Here is a 24,587-nt window from a genome sequence, read left to right as displayed (position 1 = left end):
AAAGGAAATGGTGCTTCCAGTCCTTTACACAATAATTCCTTTGGTTTATGCTAAACCTGGAATGTTCTAAACAGAGATTAGGGCATTTAAAGAGTTGTGCTGTTTTCACTAAAGATTTGAAGAATACTTTTTCTATGTTTTGCTGTTTTTGCAATAAACACCCAGTCATATCAGTTTTCCTTTTTCTTTTCTAAAATGGAGGGAAGTGGCAGTTAGTTGTATTATGAGGATGTGCATTTAGCAAAACAGAAGTTGATGTTCTTGATGTAAAATATGAGGAATATGTTCTGAATCATCCCCTTTTCCCATGAAACTATTTCTTGTTGTGTCCTGTTCCCAAAAAAGAAAAGCAGATTTAAGTCAAACCCTATGAAATTGCCATTATCATAGATGAAAAAAAAGTTCCGATATCAGCAATTTCATAGGAGTCCCCCTAATCTGTGTGAAATACTCGTTTGAAAAACAGACAAATACTTAGTATCTAACTTTTTTTTCAAACTACCTGGCTCTTTCTTCCCTGGAATTTATCCTGGATGTGGACTGAGCCCTGGTTTACAGTGTCTTCTAGATGAAAAGCACTTGATAAATATGCGCCCTCTCACATCTTCTAGAGCTGGGAATGCCTTTGAACGGGCCTGGAGGAAAGTCTGTCTAAAGCAGGCCATCCTGTCCTTTAGGGCCCATCTCATACATTCTTTTGCTGAGTTTTTTGTTTGTTTGTTTGTTCTTTCTCTCTTCTTTGGCACTCATTCTAAATTATTGGTTATGTACTGTGAATTATTGTTTGTTTTGGTCTCTAAGGGAAGAGTCAGCCTGTGGGAGAATGGAAATTGTGAGGCCTGTATCAGCATCTCATCTCCGCCTCCATCTCTGGGACCTGAGACAGTGCTCCTTGCCTCATGGACCACTGTGTGTCCTCTGCAAAATGGGGGACTGGAACCGATTGAGCTTATGTGATGTTCAGGCTCCTGGGGCCCTACTGAATGTTTTCTTACTGGTCATCTATAATGTTTGTTGAAACAGAGAAACAACAAATATGCTCTATAGACATCCATCCCCTGCCTGGGAAATGAGGCTCACCCATATCGATGTGTCAGTGCAAATGTCGATCATGGTAAATCACACTGATTGAATGCTTTAAATTTACCAAACACCACCGTAAACATTTTTTCTCATTTCAACTTTATAAGTCCCCAGTGAGGAAGATACAGGCAGCATCTTCAATTCTCAGGGACCTGAGACTCAGAGCATTTCAATAACCAATCAGAAGTCCCATGAAAGCCAGACCTGGTGTTGGGTAGGAGCTTCCCCACTGTTCTGTAGAGTGGACAGTCTATATCTGAGTTTTATTTACCCCCCAGAAATTGTGTTTTCCTGAGTAATTGTACACAGTACAAACTCATGCACCAGGGACATGAGGAACCACTGAACTTTGTTGGTTGAAATATAATTTACTTGAGGAATTATTTACTTCCTGTTGATAAGCTAATTAAACAATTTTCTCATCTAATTTGCCCAGAACACTTCTCATAGGCAAAGCGTTATTTGAAACATAGTAAGTAGATTAAACAGAAATTGGTGAGAAGTTTCTTTCATTTTTCTAAGTAAAATGACATCACGCCTCCTAAGTCCTTCCTTTAAAGCCTTGCATGCTCGCTGTCTGCAGTTCTTTATGTTTGTGGGACGCTATCCATGCCCTTGGACGTATGGGCACTTGCTACTGTGCATACCTGTTTCTAGAGGATGTTATTTACAAAATAACACCATGAGCTTATCTAGCATATTAGATTCCACCCTCATTGTTATTTTATTCTCACAACAGCCTTTTAAGCTAAGGCAAAATCATGTTCTTTAACCTCATTTTACTCCTGCAGAAAGAGTGTAAAAAAGGTGAGTGGCTGTGGAATCTGTCTTACCGTTGGTCAAACCGGAGCTGTACCCTGGGTCAACTGATTTCCAGTCACGGTGCGCTGATATCCTCCGTGCACTGACTTGCTTTAATAACTTAATTTTCTTATCATTTATCATCTTTTCATGGCTTTGCATTTTAAATGGTGAACTGGGTAGGTCTAAATAGGTCTTGTTGCTGTTCAGTCGCTATGTCGTGCCCGACTCTTTGTGACCCCGTGGACCGCAGCGTGCCAGCCTGCCCTATTCTTCACTGTCTCCTGGAGTTTGCTCAAGCTCATGTCCATTGAGTTGGTGATGCCATACTCTAAATAATCCTAAAATCAACACAGAGATATGTTTGCTCCTCGTGAGGACTTTGACACAGTGATGGAAGTTCTCTGTGGACATCTCCAGCAGGCAGAGGATCCCAGGGTTGCTGAGTCCAGAGGCTCAAGCCAGTGATTGACATCTCAGCAGCCACTGCTCAAATGTGGGGGCTTTTAGGCAAATCAGATGAGCTCTTAGGAACTGTCACAGTGGCGGCAAGGCAAGGCTGCGTTCCAGCAGGCACGTGGGTGGCCGTCTCACTCACTCTCTTACAGCCCTGACTTTTTACCTGATTCCACTGCACACGCCAGGGCTACGCTTTATTCTCTCATTATCTTCACAGGGAGCTCCTACTGATCGACCTGACCCCAGGGTATTTTCAACCATGGTCCATACTGGTTCCATTATTCCTTTTTCTGCATCATGAATGAAGCAGCGAAAAGTGCTGAGATGCTGGCCTGTCGCTCAGCACAGGGGACCAGACAGACAGAAGCACATCTAGTATCTCACCAAGTTCTAGTTGGTCTTGTTCCCAATAGACGGAGCAGATAAATTTGAAGAAAAGTGACTTGGATGCATTTTCACATGAACTGAACAGAGATGACAGCCCTTCACTGGACAAGTCCCAATTCTTTATGACCCTCCCAACGGTCCTGCATACCTGACTGTCTACATCGATCCCAGAGTTCTCCAAAGTTATCCTCAGGAAGCCCAGAATAAAAAAAAAGAAAAAAAATACAGGAATGCCGTTTAGTTTCTCAACCTTCTGCTTCCACCTGTCACCATGGCAGCTGGTTAATCAGAAAGGTGTGCATGCACACCCCGCACTGTGCATCTTTCAGGATCCTGTCACTTTGTTAAGCTGGGGTCCCCAGAGTCAGTTCTGTGGGAGCTCCCTGGGGGTCTTCACAGAAGCAAGTGGTCTGGGTCTCTGACATTTCAGCCTCCTTACCGTGCAGTGTCCCCACTTTACCTAGGAGACAGGTTTCGTGTATTAAAGTTCTGTGTAAGAACTAGAGATTTTCATCCGAAGTGAAGTCAGACAGAGAAGATAAATATCATATGATATAACTTATATGTATAATATAAAAAAAAATGATACAAATGAACTTATTTACAAGATAGAATCAGACCCACAGACAGAGAAAACAGACTTACAGTCACCAAGTGGTGTTGTTTGGTCGATAAGTCATGTTCGACTCTCTGCAACCCCATGGACGGTAGCCCGCCAGGCTCCTCTGTCCCTGAGATTTCTCAGGCAAGAGTACTGGAGTGGGTTGCCATTTCCTTCTCCAGCGGATCTTCCTGACCCAGGGATCAAACCCGTATCTCCTGCATTGGCAGGCAGATTCTTCACCACTGAACCACCTGGGAAACCCATAGTTACCAAAAGTGGGGATAAATTAGGAGTTTGTGATGAACAGGTACATGCTACTGTACATAAAATGGATAAACAACAAGACCCTACTGTGTAGCATGGAGAACTATATTCAGTACCTTGTAACAACCAATAATGGAAAGGAACTTGTAAAAGAATGTATGTGTGTGTATATAAGTAAATCACTTTGCTGCACATCTGAAACGAATACAATATTATAAATCAACTATATGTCAATATTAATGTCAGTATTTAATATTAATATTAAATGCCAATACAATTACTCAATTATATATTAAATAATTTAATTAATTTTAAATGTCAATATAATTCATTATGTCAATATTAAAAATCAGAGGCATTACCTTACCAACAAAGGTCTATCTAGTCAAAGCTATGGTTTTTCCAGTAGTCATGGATGTGAGAGTTGGACTATAAAGAAAGCTGAGTGCCGAAGAGTTGATGCTTTTGAACTGTGATGTTGGAGAAGACTCTTGAGAGTCCCTTGGACTGCAAGGAGATCCAACCAGTCAATCCTAAAGGAAATCAACCATGAATATTCACTGGAAGGACTGATGCTGAAGCTCTAATACTTTGGCCAGCTGATGTGAAGAATCACTCATTTGAAAAGACCCTGATGCTGGGAGGGATTGGGGGCAGGAGGAGAAGGGGATGACAGAGGATGAGATGGCTGGATGGCATCACCGACACGATGGACATGAGTTTGAGTAAACTCCTGGAGTTGGTGATGGACAGGGAGGCCTGGTGTGCTGCGATTCATGGGGTCGCAAAGAGTCAGACACAACTGAGCGACCGAACTAGTAATACGTCAATAATTTTAAAAAGATTATTCTTACCTAAAAAGAAAACAAATAAGAGTCCTCCGACCACCTCCCTAAAGTCCTCAAGATTTGAAGATGATTACTTTAGGAAATCAGAAGGAAAAACAGAGTCATCAGGTGGTTCATAGGCCTCCTGCAGACTCCTATTCAGGGCTCTTCCCATTTGTGAAGTAGGTGAAAAGTAACACTGAGTCTTCAGCTGTTGCTCCTTTTAAAGTCGTCTATTTAGGGCAATGAAATTATTAACTGATGTCATGCACATTTAGTGTAACGCGAGAACTTCGATCAATTTCCCTCTGGTTTTTAGTTTTTCCTTGGGAAATTCTTACCACACTGCCCCCTCTCTAACTCTCCATCTTGTATTGACTATCCAAATATATCCAATAATGCTCTTTCTGAAAATATGCCAGTTGAGGTAATTTCAGCTAAGCTGGGATATTAAACTGTGATGTCTGTTCGCTAGAGAATGCTATACTCTTCCCCGAGGCCGTGGTGCCTGGCAGTTTCTGTTTTATTCCCCGAAGGGTCATCTCCTGTGTTGGGAACGCTTCCACTGCACCTGTCTGTCCCCTGAAGGGTTGTGTTGGTCTTTCAGGTGGTTTATGCAAACACGCAATACAGTTTCCCACTCTGCCTCGCCCTGTCTCCCAGGCATGCTTTCTTCATCATGGGTACACTTTCCTGCAGGCCTGGGCTTCTGTGTGGGAATATCCTTTGTCAGCGAAGCCAGCTTGCAGCCCAGCCAGCAGCACACAATCCCCGCCAGTCCCTTTCCCACTAGCCTTCTTTGATGCTCCTCATGCCTACAGCAGCGCTCAGGGGCTATTCTGCATCTGCTGGGGGCCTCACTAGCTCTTCCCTGCCTGGGTTTATTGTCTCCTGACCCAATTTTAGGTTACATCTATGTTAGAAGGTACAGGGGTTTCAATTTCAAAGAAAAGGAGCAATTTCCCCCCATCTTGGCTTCCCAGTGTTGAATTTCTAGGAGTGGGAGTGAGTTTCCCATTTCTGGAGCTTCTCGTGAAACTTACTAGATTAAGGCATCCCGTAAAACCCTATCTCATAGGTCAATCCTACTTGGTGAAGGAACTTCTGGAGTTGCGTGGGTTCTGTTTTGTTTTAATATTTTGAAGCTAAGAATTCCTAGTAGAAGACTCAGTGTGCACACGGGCTGGGAGTTGTGTGAATTTCTTGTCTATCCTTCTTCCAAGTTTTCTGACCCCACTGAGTTAATCAAATTGGGCAGCTGGTTAAATATCCTCTGGCTCTGGAAAGTGAACAGGCCCAGAACGTGTTGCTGTGAGCAGGATGCCCGGTCTGGTGACCTTAATACAGAGGTGTGGTGAATAGGCTTGTCGGAAGGTAAGGTGGAACAAACATACAGGTGAAATTTGGCCTGACATGTGAAGACTCTTAAAAACGTGCATGCCTTTTGACCGGGCCATAAAACTCCCCAGGGTTTATACTGTGGTGCTTTTTAAGAACATGGGCAAAGGCTAGCTGTTAGGAGCTTTACCACTGGGTTGTTTCATCATTAAAAAAAAAAAAGATTGAACACAATCTAGGTTCAAAAGCAGAAAAGGGATTTAAATAAATCCTACTGTGCCTGTGCAGTGAAGTGTTATACAGACATCACAGATAAAAGTCATGGGAGCAAGGCCATGAGAATGTCTAAACCTAGTTTAGTTTGATCAAGAAGATATGTCATCACATATTATCCATAGTACATAAGTGTCCATGTGTGTGTATATACACACACACACCGCAATTTTAACAGTGGTGCTTTCCAGGTGATTTATGCATTTTTCACATCTCCGTTGTCTCATGTTTTGGTGTGGCAATGATATTCTTTTATAAACAGGAAAGCAGGTTCTAATCCCAACAGAGAAGCATGAACTCGGTCCATAACTCGAAGCCAAGCCATGTCGCTGGCTGGTTGCAGTGACCCCGGCTCTCAGGGGTGACCAGGTCCCCAGAAACTCCAGCTCTTGCTTATGTCCTCAGGGAAGGAAAGCCCGCCGGTGAGTGACACCCCAGATGACAGCGATGAGCCCATGCCTGTCCCTGAAGACCTCTCCACCACGTCTGGAGGCCAGCAGAGCTCCAAGAGCGAGCGCGGACTGGGTAAGTGGGCCGCCCGCCCCTCACTCCCAGGCCGTCGCGAGGCCTCCAGCGCCCTTGTCTGTCTACATCCTTCCAAAGACCGCGATGAGCGTGTGTGAGTCCCGTCACCCGTGGCTTCCCCTCGGCTCCCCCGGGAAGGGAGCACGCATGCAGGGCGGGGCCCCGTGGTGTGGGCGCTCAGCCCCACGTGGGGTGCAGTGTGGCCGAGCTGAGGAGCACCCCCGAAGGCGGGCACGTCACTGGTCCCCTGTGCTCCGAGCAGTGTGCAGTGTACGACGTCCTCATAGACGCGAGATGCATCCACTTCCTGTTTATTTTCACAGCTTTGATGTAGAAGGAGCCGAACCTGGCCCTTCTGTTATCCCTCTCCTCTCTGTTTCTCTAGTGTCCAGTTTAAGTGAAAGTAGAAAATTGGATAAATAAAACATTTCGATGTTAAAAATGAAAAATACATAATCTCCGTTAGCAGACATTCACATACCTTGTCCGCAGAAGGGTGGGTGTGGAGGTATTTGCCGTCGCTCCCCTGGGGGGCCTGCCCAGGCTACGGAGTCCATGGTGAGAAGTCTGAGTCCACCCTCTCTAGGAAAACGGAGACCCAGAGACATTCAGGGAATTAGCCAGGGTCACAGAGCAGAGTCAGAAGCAGACACCATTTCTGACTAAAGACTGGTGTTTATTCCAGTATACCCTATTCTCATCAGCCAGTGAGTCAGCAGTTCCTTGGAATATCTCTTTTCTTTTGCATTTGATAAAGAAAAAACTGTGAAGCTGAGAGCCCCTTATTTGCAGCAGAGAGAGTCATGAAGGGTGCATAGGTGGCAATGAGATCAGACAGACAGGAGAGATCAGCTTGTAAGACCCACAGCCAAGGAGGGCACTTGTCTAAAGTTCTGAAACTCACAAGTTATTTTCCTGCAGGACATCCTGATGTGATAACAGAAATGTGTTTTGTGTGTTTTCATGTGCCTTGGAAACCAGATAGGCTGTGGGTGTATTTTTTTTTTTTTTTAATTTAGCTATATAGTTAGCTGAACAAACGGGGATAGTGGCTAAAGTCTTTTGACGTAGATGGACCAAGAAAACAAGGACATTTCTGAATTCCTTTTGCCTGTTAGATAGTGGCTACTGTATGTGGGCAAGTAGACAGGGAAGAGTGTGCACTCTTTCTACACACATCCTTTCGGGGTTTCCCAAAGGTAGGACACGGAAGAGCATGCCTTGTTGTAATTGATGTATTTGTGTTTAAGATTGTCTTCTGTTTATTGCAAGAGATACTGGTTTGTCATTCACTTGTACTGCTGCAGTTTCCTTTCAAGACACATTTACATAAATTAAAAGATCAAATTTAAATAAAAACATTAGGACATTGAGGGTGTGTATACATGATAAAGACTTAGGTAACCTCAGGGACTGACAAGCAGCAGAAATTATGTGGATAGGCACAGGCTAACCATTTAAATGAGTGGAGAGCACAGACACCAGGGTTAGGACTCTGGGGTCACTATGGAGAAACTGGGGAGACCCCCCCCCCCCAGGCCCTGAAATCCCTGCAGCTGACAGCCATGGTCACCTGGGGCGTCCAGTGGAGAACTGAAAGTCGGGCTGGTCCCTGGAGAGTGAACAGTCCTCCTGGTGCAGGCAAGCAAGCTTTTGTTATAAATGCCCGCACAGCCTAAATGTATCTCCTCCCATGAACTTCAGGCTGTGGGAGCTCTGCCCTGGTGCCTGGCTCCCAGGCTGCATTCTCTGGGTGGGAGGCGGTCTGCGTCCTGAAGGAGGCCCTGCAGGTGCGGTTGGTGGAGCCCGGCAGGTGAGGGGCGGGGGCGGGGTGGTCTGGGATCTGCAGGCCCTTCTCTGCGCTTCCCCACCGCCCTGCAACACCACGCTTACTCACTCCTTTCAGCATCAGATTTCTACCAGCTGAGTGTTAGTTGGAAGACTTCAAACACCTGAGAGCCATCTCTCCTTGGCTTGTAAATGGCAGCTTGGAAGAGGGCGAAGGGGACAGAGGGGTGATGGGTCACTCCTGGGAAAGCAGAAAGGTCAGAAGCACAGATGGCGGGAGGGGCCGGGAGGTTTGTGGAGACAGGTGAGCAAGGCAGGGAAGCCCCGGAGACCAGGGAGCACCCAAAAGCAGCAGGGAAACGGGCCGCCCTGCACACTCGGCGCTGAGCCTAGGAACGCTGCCTTCTGGCTGTTGAAGGGGGTCAGCCAGCGCGGGGGCAGTGAAGCCTGCCTGGGCAGCACTGAGAGCAAGAAGGATGTTACGCTGATAGCATTGCGGTGCTGGTGGGTTGGTCGTTCAGTCGTGCCCGATCTTGCGACCCCATGGACTCGAGCCCGCCAGGCGCCTCTGTCCAGGGGATTCTCCGGGCAGGAATACTGGAGTGTGTGGCCATTTCCTTCTCCAGGGGAATCTTCCCAACCCAGGGTTTGAACCCAGGTCTCTGGCATTGCAGGCAGATTGTTTACCAACTGAGCCACCAGGGAAGCCCTTGATAGCATTAGGACTTTAAAAGATGGAAGGGATTCGTAGCTGAAAGGAAGAGGAAATGCACTTGAAGGCGTATTTCTTCAGCACACTGGGAAGAAGGCAAAGAAACCCGGGCCTGGGACCCACAACCGGAAGCAGGGCCCCTCCCTAAGCGGCCCCGCCCAGCGCAGGGCTCCTCCCCTGCCCCGCACCCTGCAGCGGGAGCCGCTCCGCAGCGGAGGGCGGGCCTGGGGAAGGCGCCCGGGCAGGGCTGGGCGAGGCCGGCCCTGGAGACCCTGCACCTGGGCGGGGAAGGGTGGAGTCGGGTCCCTCCCCTCCAGATTCTTACCTCCGAGCCGGGCGCCCTCATTTCAAACTGGCCAGAGCATCGGAACTCAGCTCGGCTCACGGGGGAGTCTCCAGGGTTAACTGAAAACACGCACACAGGCTTTGCTGAAGCCAGAACAACAAAGACACAAAGCAAAAATACAGTCAGAGGCAGGAAAAGGTCTCTTAAAGGTTTTTAAAGGAGTCTGTTGTCGCTTCCCTGGAGAGAAGGAAAGAGAATGTAGAGGATTTGCAGAACCAGGAATAGAAGAGGAATTTATTAATTGAAACAAAAGTGATCCAGAGAACAGGCAAGCTGAAAACAGAGCCAAGAAGATGGGGAGGAATCTGTTAGGAGAGGGCAAGACCAAGAGAGAGACTGAGGTGCTGGCCACTCCGAGACCCAAGATCAAGTTGGGGGTGCTGGCTCCTCCAGTGGGAACATCAAGAAGTGGCGAGAGAGTAAAAGATGTAAAATGTGTGAAAGGCTTTGGTGATAATAGACCACCAGGTGTCTGTTTTGGGGGAAAAAAACCCAAAGGATGCTTTTGAAAAACTCAGAGTCCTCACTCCCAGTTCTAGACAAGTCTGACCTCAACCAGGAGAACAGACGAGAGTATTGAACAAGTTGTTGGGAAACAGCAGAAACCGGCCCCTTAAGATGGGGAGAAGAGTCTCACTGGTGGAGGGTTGTTCTCAGACATAAGCAGAGGAATGGTTTTGTACCTCAAGACTTCCATCAGTGTTGATGAGCTGCCGTAGGACTGTGTGCCAAGGTGAGCTCCTGAATTAAAAAAAAAAAAAAAAAAAGATATGGGAAAGAGGTGTCAGGGGAATAACCTTGTCAGGACAAGGGTGTCACCCTCATTGGGCTCCTTTTTTTCTGGGTCTGAATAAGAGGAAGCAAGGATCTGAAGTACAATGTGAAGGATTTAAGTTAGACACAGGAGAGAACTTCCTGGCCCTGAGAGATTTAGTATTTAGTCATCAGGACAGTCTATTCAATCAGATGCTAGCTTGTTCTTCTGAAGTGGTCTCTTTAATAATGAGAGAAATCTCGTCTCTCTGAAGTGGTTGTGTATGAAACTGCTAAAAAAGGAGGATATACCCAGTGACCTCCTACAGCAACCCCCAAATTTACCCAGTCATCCATGGCAGGTGCCCTCGAGATCTTCTGGCAGCTGTTGACCAGGGGCGATTAAAAGTGTCTCACATAGAAATGATGCCAAGACTGGCGTCTAACAGAGCAGATGAGTGCTGTGAGTAAAGGACCAAAAAACTTATTTTCCTCCTTTATTCAATAACCTGTACATTTCTGTCTTCCTTCCAGCATGGATTTTTGCCCATCACTGTTTTGTTCTCCTTTTGCTTGTGTGGGGGCTTCCCTTGTGGCTCAGCTGGTAGAGAATCTGCCTGCAATGCAGGAGACCTGGATTCCATCCCTGAGTTGGGAAGAGCCCCTGGAGAAGGGAACGGCTACCCACTCCAGTATTCTGGCTTGGAGAAGTCCATGGGGTTGCAAAGAGCCAGACACGCCTGAGCGACTCTCACTTTGCTTGTATGAGTGGCCCTGTCCTAAATTGAGCAGGGGTCCTCTGGCTGTCTGATGCTATCCGTGAGCACAGCTCTGGAGTGGAGGCGGGCTGCAGGCTGGCTGATCCCAGCAGAAAATCAGGCTGTGAATAGAGTAGGAGCCCCCACGCCCTTTGACTGTAGATGGTGGGCAGGGGGAGGGACGCTTAGTGGCTGGAGCAGAGGAGACAGGGAGAGGCCCGGGTGGAGAAGAGAGGTTCGGGGCCGGAAAACCAAACGACACCCTGAGAGAGATGCCTGGCAAGCTTAGCACTTAGACTCACAGGGAAAACCTAGGGGCAGAAGCACAGCAATGCCCTGGGACTGAAAGGGAGAGATGATTGACAGCAGCCAGAGGGGCTGGTTGAATTAGCAGAGGACCAAAGACTTGTGGTTGAGGAAGACTTTCCAAAAGGCTCAGCTCCGTGGACAGACGGTCAGGATGACCCTGTGTAGTAGTCATTCTAATGCTCAGGGAGACATGAGGGGTGGGTGCCTCTAAATATGGGGCACTGGTGTGTGTTTGTGCAAGCCCCTCCAAGTTCTAGAATGTTCTTCCTTCACCTCTGCTCACTTCCATGACCTCATCCCCCAAGGAGGGAGGGAGGTGACATCCAGCATTTCCTGCAGGTCGCATCCTCCAGTGTGGGGTTTAGAGCATTCTTGAAGCTGAATTCACACACCTCGAGTCCTTCACTTGGAAGGCTTTGACCATGATTTGATTTACCCTGGTAGAAATAGAAAAGAGAAAAAAAGTAGAAAAAAATCTGGATTTCTTCCCTTTGGCATCCAGGAAAATGATTAAGTGTGCCTACACATAAATGTTCTTCTTTGGTCCATTCACGCTAAATAAACATTCCTTCACTCCATCGTGAGTTCCAGGACTGGAGTGTAAATTGTAAGAGGATTCATGTTTTTCCCTGGTGATTCTGCTGCCAGATCTCTCTTTATTTCTAGGCAGGCCACCAAGCCAGTCTGGAGGGGAAGAGTGGTGAGGATGGGTGGAGGGCATTACCGCCTCCCTGCAGCCTGGGAGTGAGAGATGCTGGAGAGCCCTTTTCACGATGGAAAACCGTGGGGCTTGGGTCTAATTGGAGCTGGGGCACTGGCGTCTGAGTACGGATGCTGCACCCGCTTATCTAATCAGCAGTTAGAGGAAGTCGTTTTTATCTGTGCAATGCATCTCCTCTGAACCGAGAAACCCTGCTTGAGCTCAGGAGAATTATTATCTGGCAGCATCTGAGCCCTGGCTGCAGCTGAGCTCAGGCTCGCTCTGATGGGATGTGCGCTGTGAGAATCTCACAGAGAAAACCATCCAGGCCCGAGCTCCTCCGGGGTGCGGGTGTCTGAGTTTCCCGTCCTCTTCTGAGGAGCAGCTCAGACTGTGTCGTTTACGTCCTGCTTGCCTCTGTTGCAGTTACTTAGTCGTAGTTGACACATTGTGCAGTACTTTGGGAGCCAAGCCCAGAGGAGCCCCAAATCCTCATTTTCCTCAATTTCCCAAAACAGGAGACATGGCAGAAAAGAAAAATCATTTTGCCTCCTCTCAAAGTCTTTTAAGTTTTGAAAAGAGGGGCTCTAATGATGTAACAGTTTCGTTGCTGCCCACTTAAAGCTAAATGTTAAGTTTTTTCTGACCTCAGCTTTGTAGGTCGGTGCCAAATATTTGGAAATCATGGTCTTTGCAGACCACTACGACATGTTGGTGCATTAAACTAGACTGGAGACTGTGCTGTGTGGGACACCATCCTGTCCTGGGTTTTGGTATAGAAGGTGGGGCCGGACGGCGGAGGCTTAGGAATCTTCCTGGGGGAAAACTGAAGCTGGCGTGCGTTGTGTGTAATGCCTGTAGTGTGTGTATGTGTGTGTGTGTGTCCTGAGTGGCAGCTGACAGGACCCCACAGTTGGGCACTCTGGGGAGCATCTCTCTGCGGGGACCCGGCTGCAGGGACTCCGTCCCTGGCTCTGCTGCCCCCTTGCCGGCTGGCCCTGGCTGTGGAGCCAAAGAGTGAGCTGTTTGATTCAGATGAAATTTCTGGAAAGAAGCGTGGCATGGAAGTCCCCGGGAGGGAGGAAGACTTTAAGGAAGATGGGGAGAGGTGGCACGAGTGATAAAGAACCAACCTGCAATGTAGGAGACGCAGGTTCGATCCCTGGGTTGGGAAAACCCCCTGGAGAAGGAAATGGCCACCCACTCCCGTATTCTTGCCTGGGAAATCCCGTGGACAGAGGAGCCTGATGGGCTACAGTCCATGAGGTCCCAAAGAGCTGGACACAACTGACCGAGTGAGCAAGGCTGCATGGGGAGAGTGGAAGGGTGGGCTGGGAAGGGGCTGGGAAGCGGCTTCGGGAGGATGGAGCTTCCCCAAGGCAGCTCAGCAGGGGCGGAGGCCCAGGTCAAAACGTAGGGGAGCGGGAGGGGCCGAGGGCTGGGGCGGCACTTCGGATGTAAGAGCGCTGGAGGAGAGCTGGGTGCAGCCTGGGGGAGGCTCAGGTGGCCTGTGTGAGACGAGGGGGAGTTTACGCCTCTTAGAAGGCGGATGGGATGGAGCCGCCTCTTAGAAGGCGGATGGGATGGAGCGAGAGGAGAGAAAGAATTAGAATGTCACAGCCCAAGTGGTGTCCCCGGCGGGGAGGCCTGGACATCCAGGAGCTGGGCTGGGGGCTCTGCCGCATCCTGCCCACACCCCGGGCCCTGAGACTGTCCCTCCTGGATTCGGGCTCTATTTTCGAGCCCACATAAGAGGCGCCGTCCCTGACCTCCCGCTCATCACCTGGCCCCGCCTACAGGGAAAGCGTGCCTCTGGGGTCTGTTCCCTGCCGCCTCGGCAGCCAGTAGGTGTCCAAGACATGTGGACCGAAGGAATGGGATGGTGGCCCTGCTTTCTCAGGGAGGGCGAGCAGGATGGTAGAGAGAGCTTTTAAATTCAGGTTGAGGGAGAGGAATGTAAGGCTGTGTCTGAATTTTAGGTTTGTCCCGTGGATTATTTTGGGCCCTTTTTTTCAAGAGGGGCCATTGGTATTTGGGGCCCAGAGGCTTTCGCAGGCTGAGACTACCCCCAGGGGCTACTGAGCCAGTTGTATCACACACACACACACACACACACACACTCATCATGCCGCCCCAGGGGCTACTGAGCCAGTTGTATCACTCACACACACACACACACACACACACACACACACACACACTCATCATGCCGCCCCAGGGGCTACTGAGCCAGTTGTATCACACACACACACACACACACACTCATCATGCCTCCCTACATCTTCAGGTTTCTCAGCTGAGAACAATATGTCCCAACACAGTCATCCTCACATGGCTCCAGGTGTCCACTCACACGAACTTCACACTCAGACGGGTGTTTTGTGGCTGATTGTTTAAGATTTTCTTAACAGAGTCAGTGGGGGCTTTCCAGGTGGACCAGTGGTAAAGGATCCGGCAGCCAGTGCAGGAGGCACAAGAGACTTGGCTTTAATCCCTGGGTCGGGAAGATCCCTTGGAGTAGAAAATAGCAGCCCGCTCCAGTATCCTTGCCTGAAAAATCCCACAGACAGAGGAACCTGGTGGGCTACAGTCCATGGGATCGCAAAGAGTCAGACACGACTGAGCACACACACACACACACAAAATAGAGTCACTAGTGTTCCAAAATTCATAGCAGTCTTTTTCAAAAAGGGAATAACATGTGGAAAAACGGGGCCCCAGAGAGGCTGGAACAGCCGAGCCTGGCATTTCCAATCACACTTCTAGCTTTCATTTTCTGTCTCCAAAGGAGCAGGTGAACTCAGCAAAGCTGGTAATTTTTACAAAGAGAAAGCGGTGATCATCTTATCTCCATCTCTTCTGACAACCTAAATTCAGGATCACATTGTACCTCGCTGGTTTACCAAGGGAAACAACAACAGATTCTTATCTATGGGAGTAGAGAGCTCAACAGTAGTTTCTGTTCTAGGGTTTCTGGTCCCAGTTTTATTCTCCGCTTTGTTCCATCTGGGCTGAAAGCATAGTTAGCTCTGGGTATAAAGCAACCAACCGACATTCGTTAACTTTCCTTCTACATGGGGTTTCAGAAAGAAATGGAAAAAAAAAAAAACAAAAAACAACTTTTGAGCTGTGGTTGCCAGTTGCCACCTGTCCTGTCTGGTTAGGACATTTCTGATTTGGGAAGTGTAAATATAACCCAGAAAAAAAAAGAAAGCTTCCCCTCCTTTTATGCAAAAGTAGAAAGGCTTGAGCACCGTGAGCCCTACCCATTGCCTGTGAAGTTTCCACAGCACCGGGTTGGTGAGATGAGAACCCAGGAAACTGCCTTCCTGGCTCCCACAGCCTGGGGCGGGGTTGAAGCCGAGCCACTGTAGCCTCCAGATAAGCCCAGCGCCCTGCAAGGTCTTAGCAGGAACTACATTTCACACGTTACTGCAGAGCCAGCCACTCAGAATTTTAAGCCCTTTGCCTCCTATGACTTGGGGGGTACGGGAGCTCACAGGCAACTCGGAGACTGTGTGCAGGTTCTCAAGCTGGAGCCAGAACTGCCAGGCTCTTATCTGTTGGTAGCTGAAGGCCTACTGTGGTTGGTTGGAAGATTTACACTTGAGAAATGGGCAAACACTACAAATTAGGAGTTTGGGGTTTTTTTCTTTTTGAGAGCTGGTTTACCTGCATATAGGGACTAATCTGTGGTTGTAATGTCTTGACAACACCAGTGGAAAGCAGGAATTTTCTTGCTGATGGGGGTATGGATGTGTCTGTTTTTGTAGGGGATGTTAGGGAAGACCCAGCCTGTCAGGGAGACCGGGGTCAGTGAGGGGTAAATGCAGCTTGTCCAACATGACTTGATTCCAAGTGACGCTTTGCTGTTGGTATCACACATTAGAAATGTCACAGCAACTAGATTCTCTGTATTAACAGGCAGAATGCTGCCTTAGCGATTTAGTTTTCTTGCTGGGGGGAGTGTGATTAGAAAGGATTCTGAATCTTATTTATGACAGAGCATTATCATTATTATTATTGCCATTATTTTGGTTTGAAGAACTGTAAATGCAAAGGGAGACTTGTCTGCATCCCATCGATTTGTCACTAAATTACAGTGACTTTTCCAGGAAAGCATTGGCCTCACGCTCTCCTACAAAACACATGGGACTGAGCTCCATCTTCTCTAAAAGAGTTTTGTATTGAGTTCCTTGGATGAAAGACAACTCTGAGATGTGGGCACAGATGTGACAGGAGACCTCTTCAGTGGTCCCTATGTTGTGGCTTCCTTGGGACATTTTCTCATCAAGGGCCCAACAGTGTGAGTGGCCCAGGGAGCAATCAGAAAGCTAATCACAGCTGGAAGACCAGAGAGGCACTTTCCAGCATTCCTGCCCCGAAGCACCTGACCAAGACAGCAGCTAGATTAATGAAAGAGTGTTGGTGGCTCAGTGGTAAAGAATCTGCCTGCAGTGCAGGAGACAAGGGTTCAATTCCCGGGTCACGAAGATTCCCTGGAGGAGGAAGTGACAACCCACTCCAGTATTCTTGCCTGGGAAATCATGTGGACAGAGGAGCCAGGTGGGCTACAGTCCAGGGGGTCACAGGGGGTCACAAGTAGTCAGACAGGACCGAGTGACCAAACAGCAGCATCTTGGTGTCCTCCTTTCAGGAGTGAGCTTAGCAGCAGGGATCTTTGAGCAGGTCCAGGGCGTGTCTCTGCGAGGCCGCCTGCCAGGAGAGAACTTCCCCTGCAGGGGATGTGGCTGCAGGCTGCTGATTTCCACTGAAATCACCCGGGCCTGATTCCGGTGAAGCCCGAACGTCCGGTGTCTTCCCCTGGGGCGGGGTGCGCTGGACGCAGGCCTGCAGCCCACGGCCGCGCTGCGCCGACAGAGCTCCTGGGGCAGGCGGCCACGCTGCTTTTCAGAGTGAAGGACTGCCACACTAGGGGTGAAACCCTGCTGAAATGAGAAAAGGACTTTTATGACAGCCTTGCAGGCAGCTCTATGATTATTTTTATTATTATTCTTGGAATCCAGCAGCAATTTCCTGCCTTCTTAATATCTCTAAGTCTCTCCAGTTAAACACAGTAACGGTAAAAATATGACTTCGCCAGTACCCCCCCAGCACTTCTGATGGCCTTTTTCTCCCCATCATGTGAAATGATGACGATTAACTATTATCCGCTATAGAGAGCACTTCGGTAACTTTAGCATTACGGTTCAAGCGGTCTTTGGCGAAATTCATGTTCAGTAGACAACGCTGTGGTTTTAAGTGAAGTGGTTTTCATCCTGAGATGAGAACAGAGTGAGTTTGTTACGATCAGCCCCGCACTTACAGCTTTAAAAAAGGACTATTACTACAAACATGTGGACTCAGGGCTGATTTTTATACCTGAAGCTGGAGCTACTGGTGTTACCAGTTCTGTTAAGGGTTTGCATTTGTTCATTTGTGTGGCTTTCCCATTTCAGTAACTTTTTTTTTTGTAATTACTGATGGAGTGTCTCCTAACAACACATCCTTAAAATCAGCCTGCCCTGTCCATGGACACACACGCACACTCTGCAGTATGTGAGATAGTGTCCTCCCAGGCAGCTGGGCCCCACGCCTCCTGAGACACAGTGACCTTGAACTGTCCTTGTGTGGGGACAGGTTTCGTGGATGAATGACAGCCAGCATTTCTGGAACATATTTTTGAAATCTGCGAATGCCCTACTCTAGAGTCCATGGACTATAATGAGACACATGTATGTAATTCTCAGTTTTCTAGGAGTCACATTAAAAAAGAAAAATGACACAGGTGGAACAAATTTTCATATATTTTATTTAACCAAGTGTGCCCCAAATTTTACTGTTTAAACATGCGCTTAATATAGACATGACTATTTTACCCCTTTTTCTTGTACTGAGTGTTTGAACCCCAGTGTGTATTTGAGGCTAACAGCACATCTCAGTTTGAATCACCCACATTTCAAGGTTCAGAAACCTCCTGTGTCTAAGGGCTACCTGGTGGTTCAGACGGTAAAGAATCTGCCTGCAATGCAGGAGACCTGGGTTCAATCCCTGGGCCAGGGAGCTCCCACTCCAGTTTTCTTGCCTAGAGAGTTCCATGGACGGAGGAGCAGCCTGGTGGGCTACAATCCATGGGGTCACGAAGAGTTGGGCACGACTGATCGGCTTTCACTTTCACATACTTTTCAGAAGTGTGTCATTATATCGTAGCAAATGTTTTAAAATTAATTCTTGCAGAAGTGAAGCCCTTGACTAGTTATTCATCCACTTTCTAAAGTAGTCTTTAACTCAGGTTTGTCTTCAAAACATTTTCTCAATTGTCACCACAAAGGAATTGGAAATTTTGTATTTTAGTTCTTCTGGTTTTGGCCACATTTGATTTAGAGAAAATCTAGGTCCAGTTCCATTTTTTACATCATTTGGATTTATTCAGTGTAGTTTGGTTTCAACCATAGATTTTGTAGGTGTTTGATTAAACCTGTAAAACAAAACAGTTTTCCAAAGCATAGAAGCTGAATTAAACACAGGAATTTATTATTTTTTTAGTTTTAGTTTTCATCCTTTCATTTTATTTTCATGCACTTTGTATGGTCACTCAGGCGGTGGGAAACCCTTTTAATTTTTTGAAGCAAGCTGTTGCTTTCTAGATGGAAAGGACACCCACGAGAGCGCCCATGAGAGTGGCACCGTGGGAACTGATCTCCAAAACGGGCAGCATCACACTGGTGGGCTTGTTCGCAGAATTGTGGGGAAGGACGCTTCTTGGCGGCTTCCTAGGACTGACATGTATACACTGCGTGTGTAAAGCAGGCAGCTAGTGGGAAGCTGGTGTATAACACGGGGACCTCTGCACGCTGTTCTGGAATGACCTAGAGGGGTGGGGATGGTGGAAGGGAGGTCCAAGAGGGAAGGGATGTATGTATACATGTAGCTGACTCACTTCTTTGTACAGTAGAAAATAATGCAGCATTGTACCGCAGTTGGACTCCATGAAAAATAAAATGCTGCCGCACTGCGCTGAAGCAATGGGGCAGAGGTGGTAGGGGAGAGGCTTTTTTTTTTTTTTCACTGTAACAGGGGAAAGGGAAGCAGCCAGCTGCCTGCACTGCACCCTGAGAAAACAAGCCTGGGGTGTCACCTCGACACCACGTCGCGATGCCCCTGCCTGGGGCACCCTGGCACCCGGCCAGGCTGAGCCGTGCGCAAGCAGACCCCGGCCTTCCTGTGCGGGCCGCCTCCTGCTCACTGCCGGGCACGCGGCGTGCGCTTCAGGAGACAGCGGTGCCTATGCGGCCACGAGGCTTCCTGAGCTCGGCGCCGTCCAGGGGGCCGCAGGGGCGGGCTGTGGCCTCGATGTGGCCGCCTGCTCTCCTCCTGCCTTTCTTTCCTTCTCCCTCTTTCTTTCTTCCTTTCTCTCTCTTTCTCCCTTTTCTTTCTTTTCCTCCCTCCCTCCCTGCCTTCCTTTTCTCCCTCCCCCTTCCTTCTTTCCTACCTACGTTTTTTTCCTTCTTTTTACATTGATCTTAGAAACAGCTTCATCAGGGTTCTGTAACTGGAGTGTGAGGACGGTGGAGGCCTTTGGCTCAGGAACAGGCTGTCACAGGAGGCCTCAGAGAGAGGCTGCCCCAGCGCCGAAGGTGCCACCCGCCTGTGGGCCGCGTGACCTCACCTAGTACAGTCGGCAGTGAGGGAAGCACGCAGAGCCGCCCAGGCCCACGGTCACTTGCTCTCGCTTTTTGCTGCTTACACAGGGACTATCTGGTTCATGATTTTTTGACAAGACCTACGCCTTTGTACAAAAGGGTTGTACCAGGAAAGAAATCACCGTGAGGAGAGGTTGCCGTCTGGAGCTGAAGAGAAACCTTCCCCGGTGTGCTGGGTGTGCGGGATGGTGCGCCTGCGTGAAGGCACCCAGGACTGGTCCTCGAGGATCCAGATATTCGCATCAGGCTGGCATCCGCTGCCGAGCCCCAAGCACTTGCCTTCAGATATTTGAGGGCAGACTTTCTTTTTCCTTTAGGAATAGTTAAAAGTCCATCTGGAGCCTTAGACCTTGGTGTGAAAATGTTGAATTCATCTGGGAAGTGCTATTGTTTGGTTCAAAAACAAGGTTTAGTTGTAACGTAGTGAGAAGTGTTTCCTTGGTTGACTTGTAAGTTCTCCCTGAGAAATCACCCCGGGAGATGATGAGCCGGCGTATGGTGGGATCTGAGGCAGAGCACCCTGCCTGCACTTCGCCTGCAGATGCTCTGCGTCAGATGCTTCTCCTGGCTCATTCCGTGCACAGAGGTGTTTAACACAGTCTTTAACTTCTTACCTGGCTTGGGAGAGGTGACCAGTCTGCCCCACGTTTGCTTCCCGCAGCTCCTCATGCCTCCTTTCTTATTCTAAGTTATCTCTTTGTCCCTCCCGGTGGGTCCTTGACGAAGCCCTGTGGAGCCTATCTCCCTCCTTCTCCTTCCAAGTAGGCGCCATAAGGACCCATCACCCACATCTCAGCTCTGTATGCACTGTGCCCAAGGAAACGTGTTTGCCAACTTCCACACTATGTACCTCAGGTCACCTGAGCACACGTGCCTTCCTCTGCCCCACCAGTGCTACAAGTGCAAAACCAGCACGCAGATGTCGTGAGGCACGTGCCCGGGTGAACGTGACCCACCCGCGTGCACCGGGGGTCCTGTGGCTGTGTGCTGCATCCAGCCAGAAGGAAGGGTCCTTGCAGGCCGCCCCTCTCCCACTTCTTCAGCTACTTCTCCAGCCTGTAACACAGGATGAGGGAAAGCAAAGCATAATGAACAACCTGCCACTGGTAAATAACCAACTACGGGGTATTGTGAAAATCCTCTTTATTCTGTCTGTTCATGAGACTGGCTGTAGAGATAGAAAATCATCTCAGTTGAAAGTTTGGAATAAATATCTTAAGTATTGAAGGAAAATAATGAACACAAATGGGAAGGAAGCAATGCTTAACACAGTCGAGGGGAAATAGCTATAAAATGTGTCATCTAAAACTTTAAATAAAATATATATAGGAAGAAAACGGGAAATGAGTATTTTCACTTTTGCTGTGTAGTTAGGATTTATTTTGCTGTCCAGAGTCTGAAGGTCACTCCCTCTGAACTTCTCCCAACCTTTAGGGAGACAAAGAATCCAAATTAACAGCATCCTGGGTTCTCAGAAATTATCAATGTGGCTTATGTGGAAGTGCCATCTTTTTAAATGTTTACCGGCATGGACTATGGGTTCCTTTGACCCTCTTCAGTTTTGAAAATTGAAAAGAAGTCAGATGGCTCATTGACGTGTTGCTGAAAACCGTATCTTCAGAGTGCATCACTGCATCCAGACAAGCTGCTAGACTAGTTGTAGTGGGCAGTCACAGCCTGTGAGACCTGGTGTCCACAGGGGTTAAGCGGACGGCAGGGGCCTACAGGGTCCCTGGTAGGTTTGCGGCTAAACGACCAGCCTCAGTGCTAAGTGGTGTCAGCCTTCCAGAGTGAACAGGCTGGAGCTGGAGTTAACAGAGGATCAGTTGAGGAGACAAATGCTTGCACATACTTGCTCTGTCCCAGCACCCTGCTAGGCAAAGGGTGACCAAGAAAGGTGAGATTCTGGGGCCCAAAGCGAGAGAAAGGATGCTGCTGAGCAGAGAGAGAACAATAGTAAAAAGGGAAAAGATAGAAATAAAATAGAGAACAAACTGTCTTCTTGTCCAGCAGACAATTCTGCCTGGTTATAAACCTCAGCTCCCTAGACATGAAAACATTTAGCTCGATGCATTGAAGTTCATGGCAGCTCCTATTGATGGCACTAACCGCAGTATGACTATTCCCCAGGGGAGAAGGCGAATGAGCATGTCCACCTGCACGTTGTTGAAGCCAGGACAGTTTAGGAAAGCTTCTGAGGCTGACAGCTTCCCCCACCCAGCACCCACGCACACAGCTTGTTTTCCCTGTGATCGGTGGCTGCCTTTGGATGGGTTTCCAGCCCTCTAAAGCACTCCAGACCAGGACCCCTGAGCAGCCCTGAGCCCAAGCCTCTGCAGCCTTAATAGGGAATAGCCCACCTGTTTGGACACGTTATGAGACAGCCTACATGAGGTTCAGAGAGGCCCTGATCATTAGAAAAGACTCAAAAGGATCTTCTCTCCAGAGCCGACTCTGCAGCTGTCTGCTACAGCCGTACTTTTTCCTAAGCATGGGAGCCCGTCCAGTCGCGGAGACAGGGAGTAAACCAGGCCCTCTCAGGATCCCCTTCTCCTAGCCAACACGTCCTGGTTCCTTCCGAGTGTGATGAAATGAACAGAACCCTGTATTTGCGCTCCATCTCCCCACCAGTCTCATGGTCCCCGGGCCTGTGCGGTGTGCCCAAGTCTCCTGAAAGCCAGCACCGAAGGACCTTGCTGGCTTTGGTCCAGGATGCAAGAGGGAGAGAAAGCCCAGTCTCTGCCGGGACGTCCAGACCTGTCTCTGCCCCTGGAGTGCACGGGGAGACCGCGTGACAAAGCCTTTGTAACCACATAGGACTCTCCGTTGTTAGTTTATAAACGCGTGGGTATCAAACATATCTTCCGTGCTTTTGAACTTTAATGTTCTAGTTCTTAAGAGCAGGGAGCCAGTGTGATTAAGGTCTTCCTTGCTTTGGCACGGACTCCTCCTGGATGCACCGTAGGGTCAGCAGGGGCCCAGGTTCAGGTCCAAGGCGGAACTCAGCATCAGTTTCCCAGAACAGTCCTGAAGACTGTCTCCCTCCTGCTGCATCCACGCCTTTGGTGTTTGGCGTCTCACGTGCTGCTGGGCGCGGTGTGTTTCCCTGCAACCTGCCAGTGTCCTTCTGGAAGCACTGTGGGTGCCTCCTGCAAGTACAGTGGTGAAGAGGCTGTTTCCCTTGACACACTGGTTCCACACAACTTTGTGAGATGCCTGCTGAAAACGTAGCCGTTAAAAAAGAAAAAACTCAGATAATCTAGTGCTTTTTTTTTAAAGATGAAATTAGCATACATGTGCTGCTAAGGACTCCACTGTGTCTGATCCCTGATTCCCTTAGCACCCCTGGCCTTGCTGTCGGGACAGGCTGGTACAAAAGGGAGCAGTTCATGATCGATCATTTGTCAGCAAACCAGGCCTAAGGTCAAAGTCTTGCTTTTAAGACAGAATTTGCAAATTTCTTAAGAGGAGCAAAGGGCACACCGTGCATCAAAGCAGAAGCAGAAAAATACGCCATTGTTCCCATGGGCACACTCCCTCCATCCTATTTGATTCTAGGTAAAGCTAGACTTGCAAACAGCTGTGTCTATCAGATCTTTCATTGGGTCTAAGTTTTACTTCTGTATATGGAAATGTTATCTCACAGCAAATCGGTCCATTCCTTTGATCCAGAATTTTCCGCAACTCAGTTGAAATGCCTGGTGTCCTGTCCCGTAATTCTGTGAATCACTCACGTGCAGGTGGTACACCATAGAGACAGAAAGATTTCTCAGAAAGTTCTAAGTGAAAGGGAAATCAGGTGGAAAGAGTTGCTTTACAATACTTGTTACATAATGGTCCTCTTAGTGATGGTTTGTGTAGTCCTCACGGCATTGCTGCTGGGATCGGATTCCTGATTCTTTGGGTCAGGAAGGCTCACATTCTAAGACGTCAGAGAAACAGGGGGAGTCTGGAGGGAGGGTGGGATGCTTTACTGTCATCAAAGGATAAATTCTACCCATTCCTTCGTTTAAGAATGAAGACAATGCCAAGATGTCCCTGTGAGGTGCCAGAGGCACTTCCTGGAGAATTCCTTTCAGAGGGACACATCTGTTGATGCCCATCAGATACCTTGCAAATTGTCAAATAGGAAAAGACACTCATTTTTTGAGTCTGCCAGGAAAATTTAATTCTTCTTTTAATATTGTATTTTATTTATGTGTTTGGCTGCATTGAGTCCTAGTTGCAGCACACAGGATGTCCATTGCGTCATGCGGGACCTTTCACTGTGGTACGCAAGCCTTTCTAGTCCTGGCGGGGGCTTAGTTACCCTGCAGCATGTAGGATCTTAGTTCCCTAACCAGGGATCAAACCTGTGTCCCCCGCATTGAAGGTGGATCCCTGATCACTGGACCACCAAGGAAGTCCCAAAATTTCATTCTTTGAAGTCTTCTGGTGCTGCCACTGGGAATGACAGGCCTGACTCTTCAGAGTCCATGGAAAGAGCATGTGATCCTACAGGAAACAGAAAAAGAAGAGGCAGCGTGGCTGATGAGTGATTTCAGGAGATGTCTTAGAAACTGTTAGCAAATGTTCTCGCCTCAAATAAAAAGGGGGGGAGTGGGGTGCGTACATGAGAAACAGATATTTTTGGCACATTCTTTGAGGTCAAACACCTCTGTGAGGGGCTGCCTCCTCATTACTATGGCACCAAGGTCGGAACTAGAACGAGGTGGCTCTGAAACCATGGTCGGCGATCAGACCAGCTGGACCAGCTCCCGCACCAAGAGGCCTCCGCGCAAGGGGCCGGCAGCCATGTTGGTTCAGAAGGACCCGCGCCCGTGTGACCAAAGCAGGCAGTTCCTCTGAAGGCACACCAAGGGAAACGTAAAGAAAGCACTTCCTGAGATGGTGCAAAAGAATCTCAGTAAGTGGACTGTCACGTTGCACGTCATACCCACTCACTCCGTAAAATACC

General features: G+C 48.5%; 1 protein-coding gene across 11 annotated transcripts in view; it reads left to right on the top strand.

The window, feature by feature from the left end:
* Positions 1–24,587, top strand: part of IKZF1 (IKAROS family zinc finger 1) — a 96,407-nt gene that overhangs the window by 16,542 nt on the left and 55,278 nt on the right. For all 11 annotated transcript variants that reach the window (XM_043462534.1, XM_043462533.1, XM_043462532.1 and 8 more), the window contains exon 3: positions 6,442–6,561. In XM_043462534.1, coding sequence (XP_043318469.1) covers positions 6,442–6,561 — 120 coding nt within the window. The remainder of the gene's footprint in view (positions 1–6,441; positions 6,562–24,587) is intronic.

Source organism: Cervus canadensis, chromosome 3, assembly GCF_019320065.1.
Source record: "Cervus canadensis isolate Bull #8, Minnesota chromosome 3, ASM1932006v1, whole genome shotgun sequence".
Classification (NCBI taxonomy): domain Eukaryota; kingdom Metazoa; phylum Chordata; class Mammalia; order Artiodactyla; family Cervidae; genus Cervus; species Cervus canadensis.
This window is presented reverse-complemented; position numbering and strand designations above follow the sequence as displayed.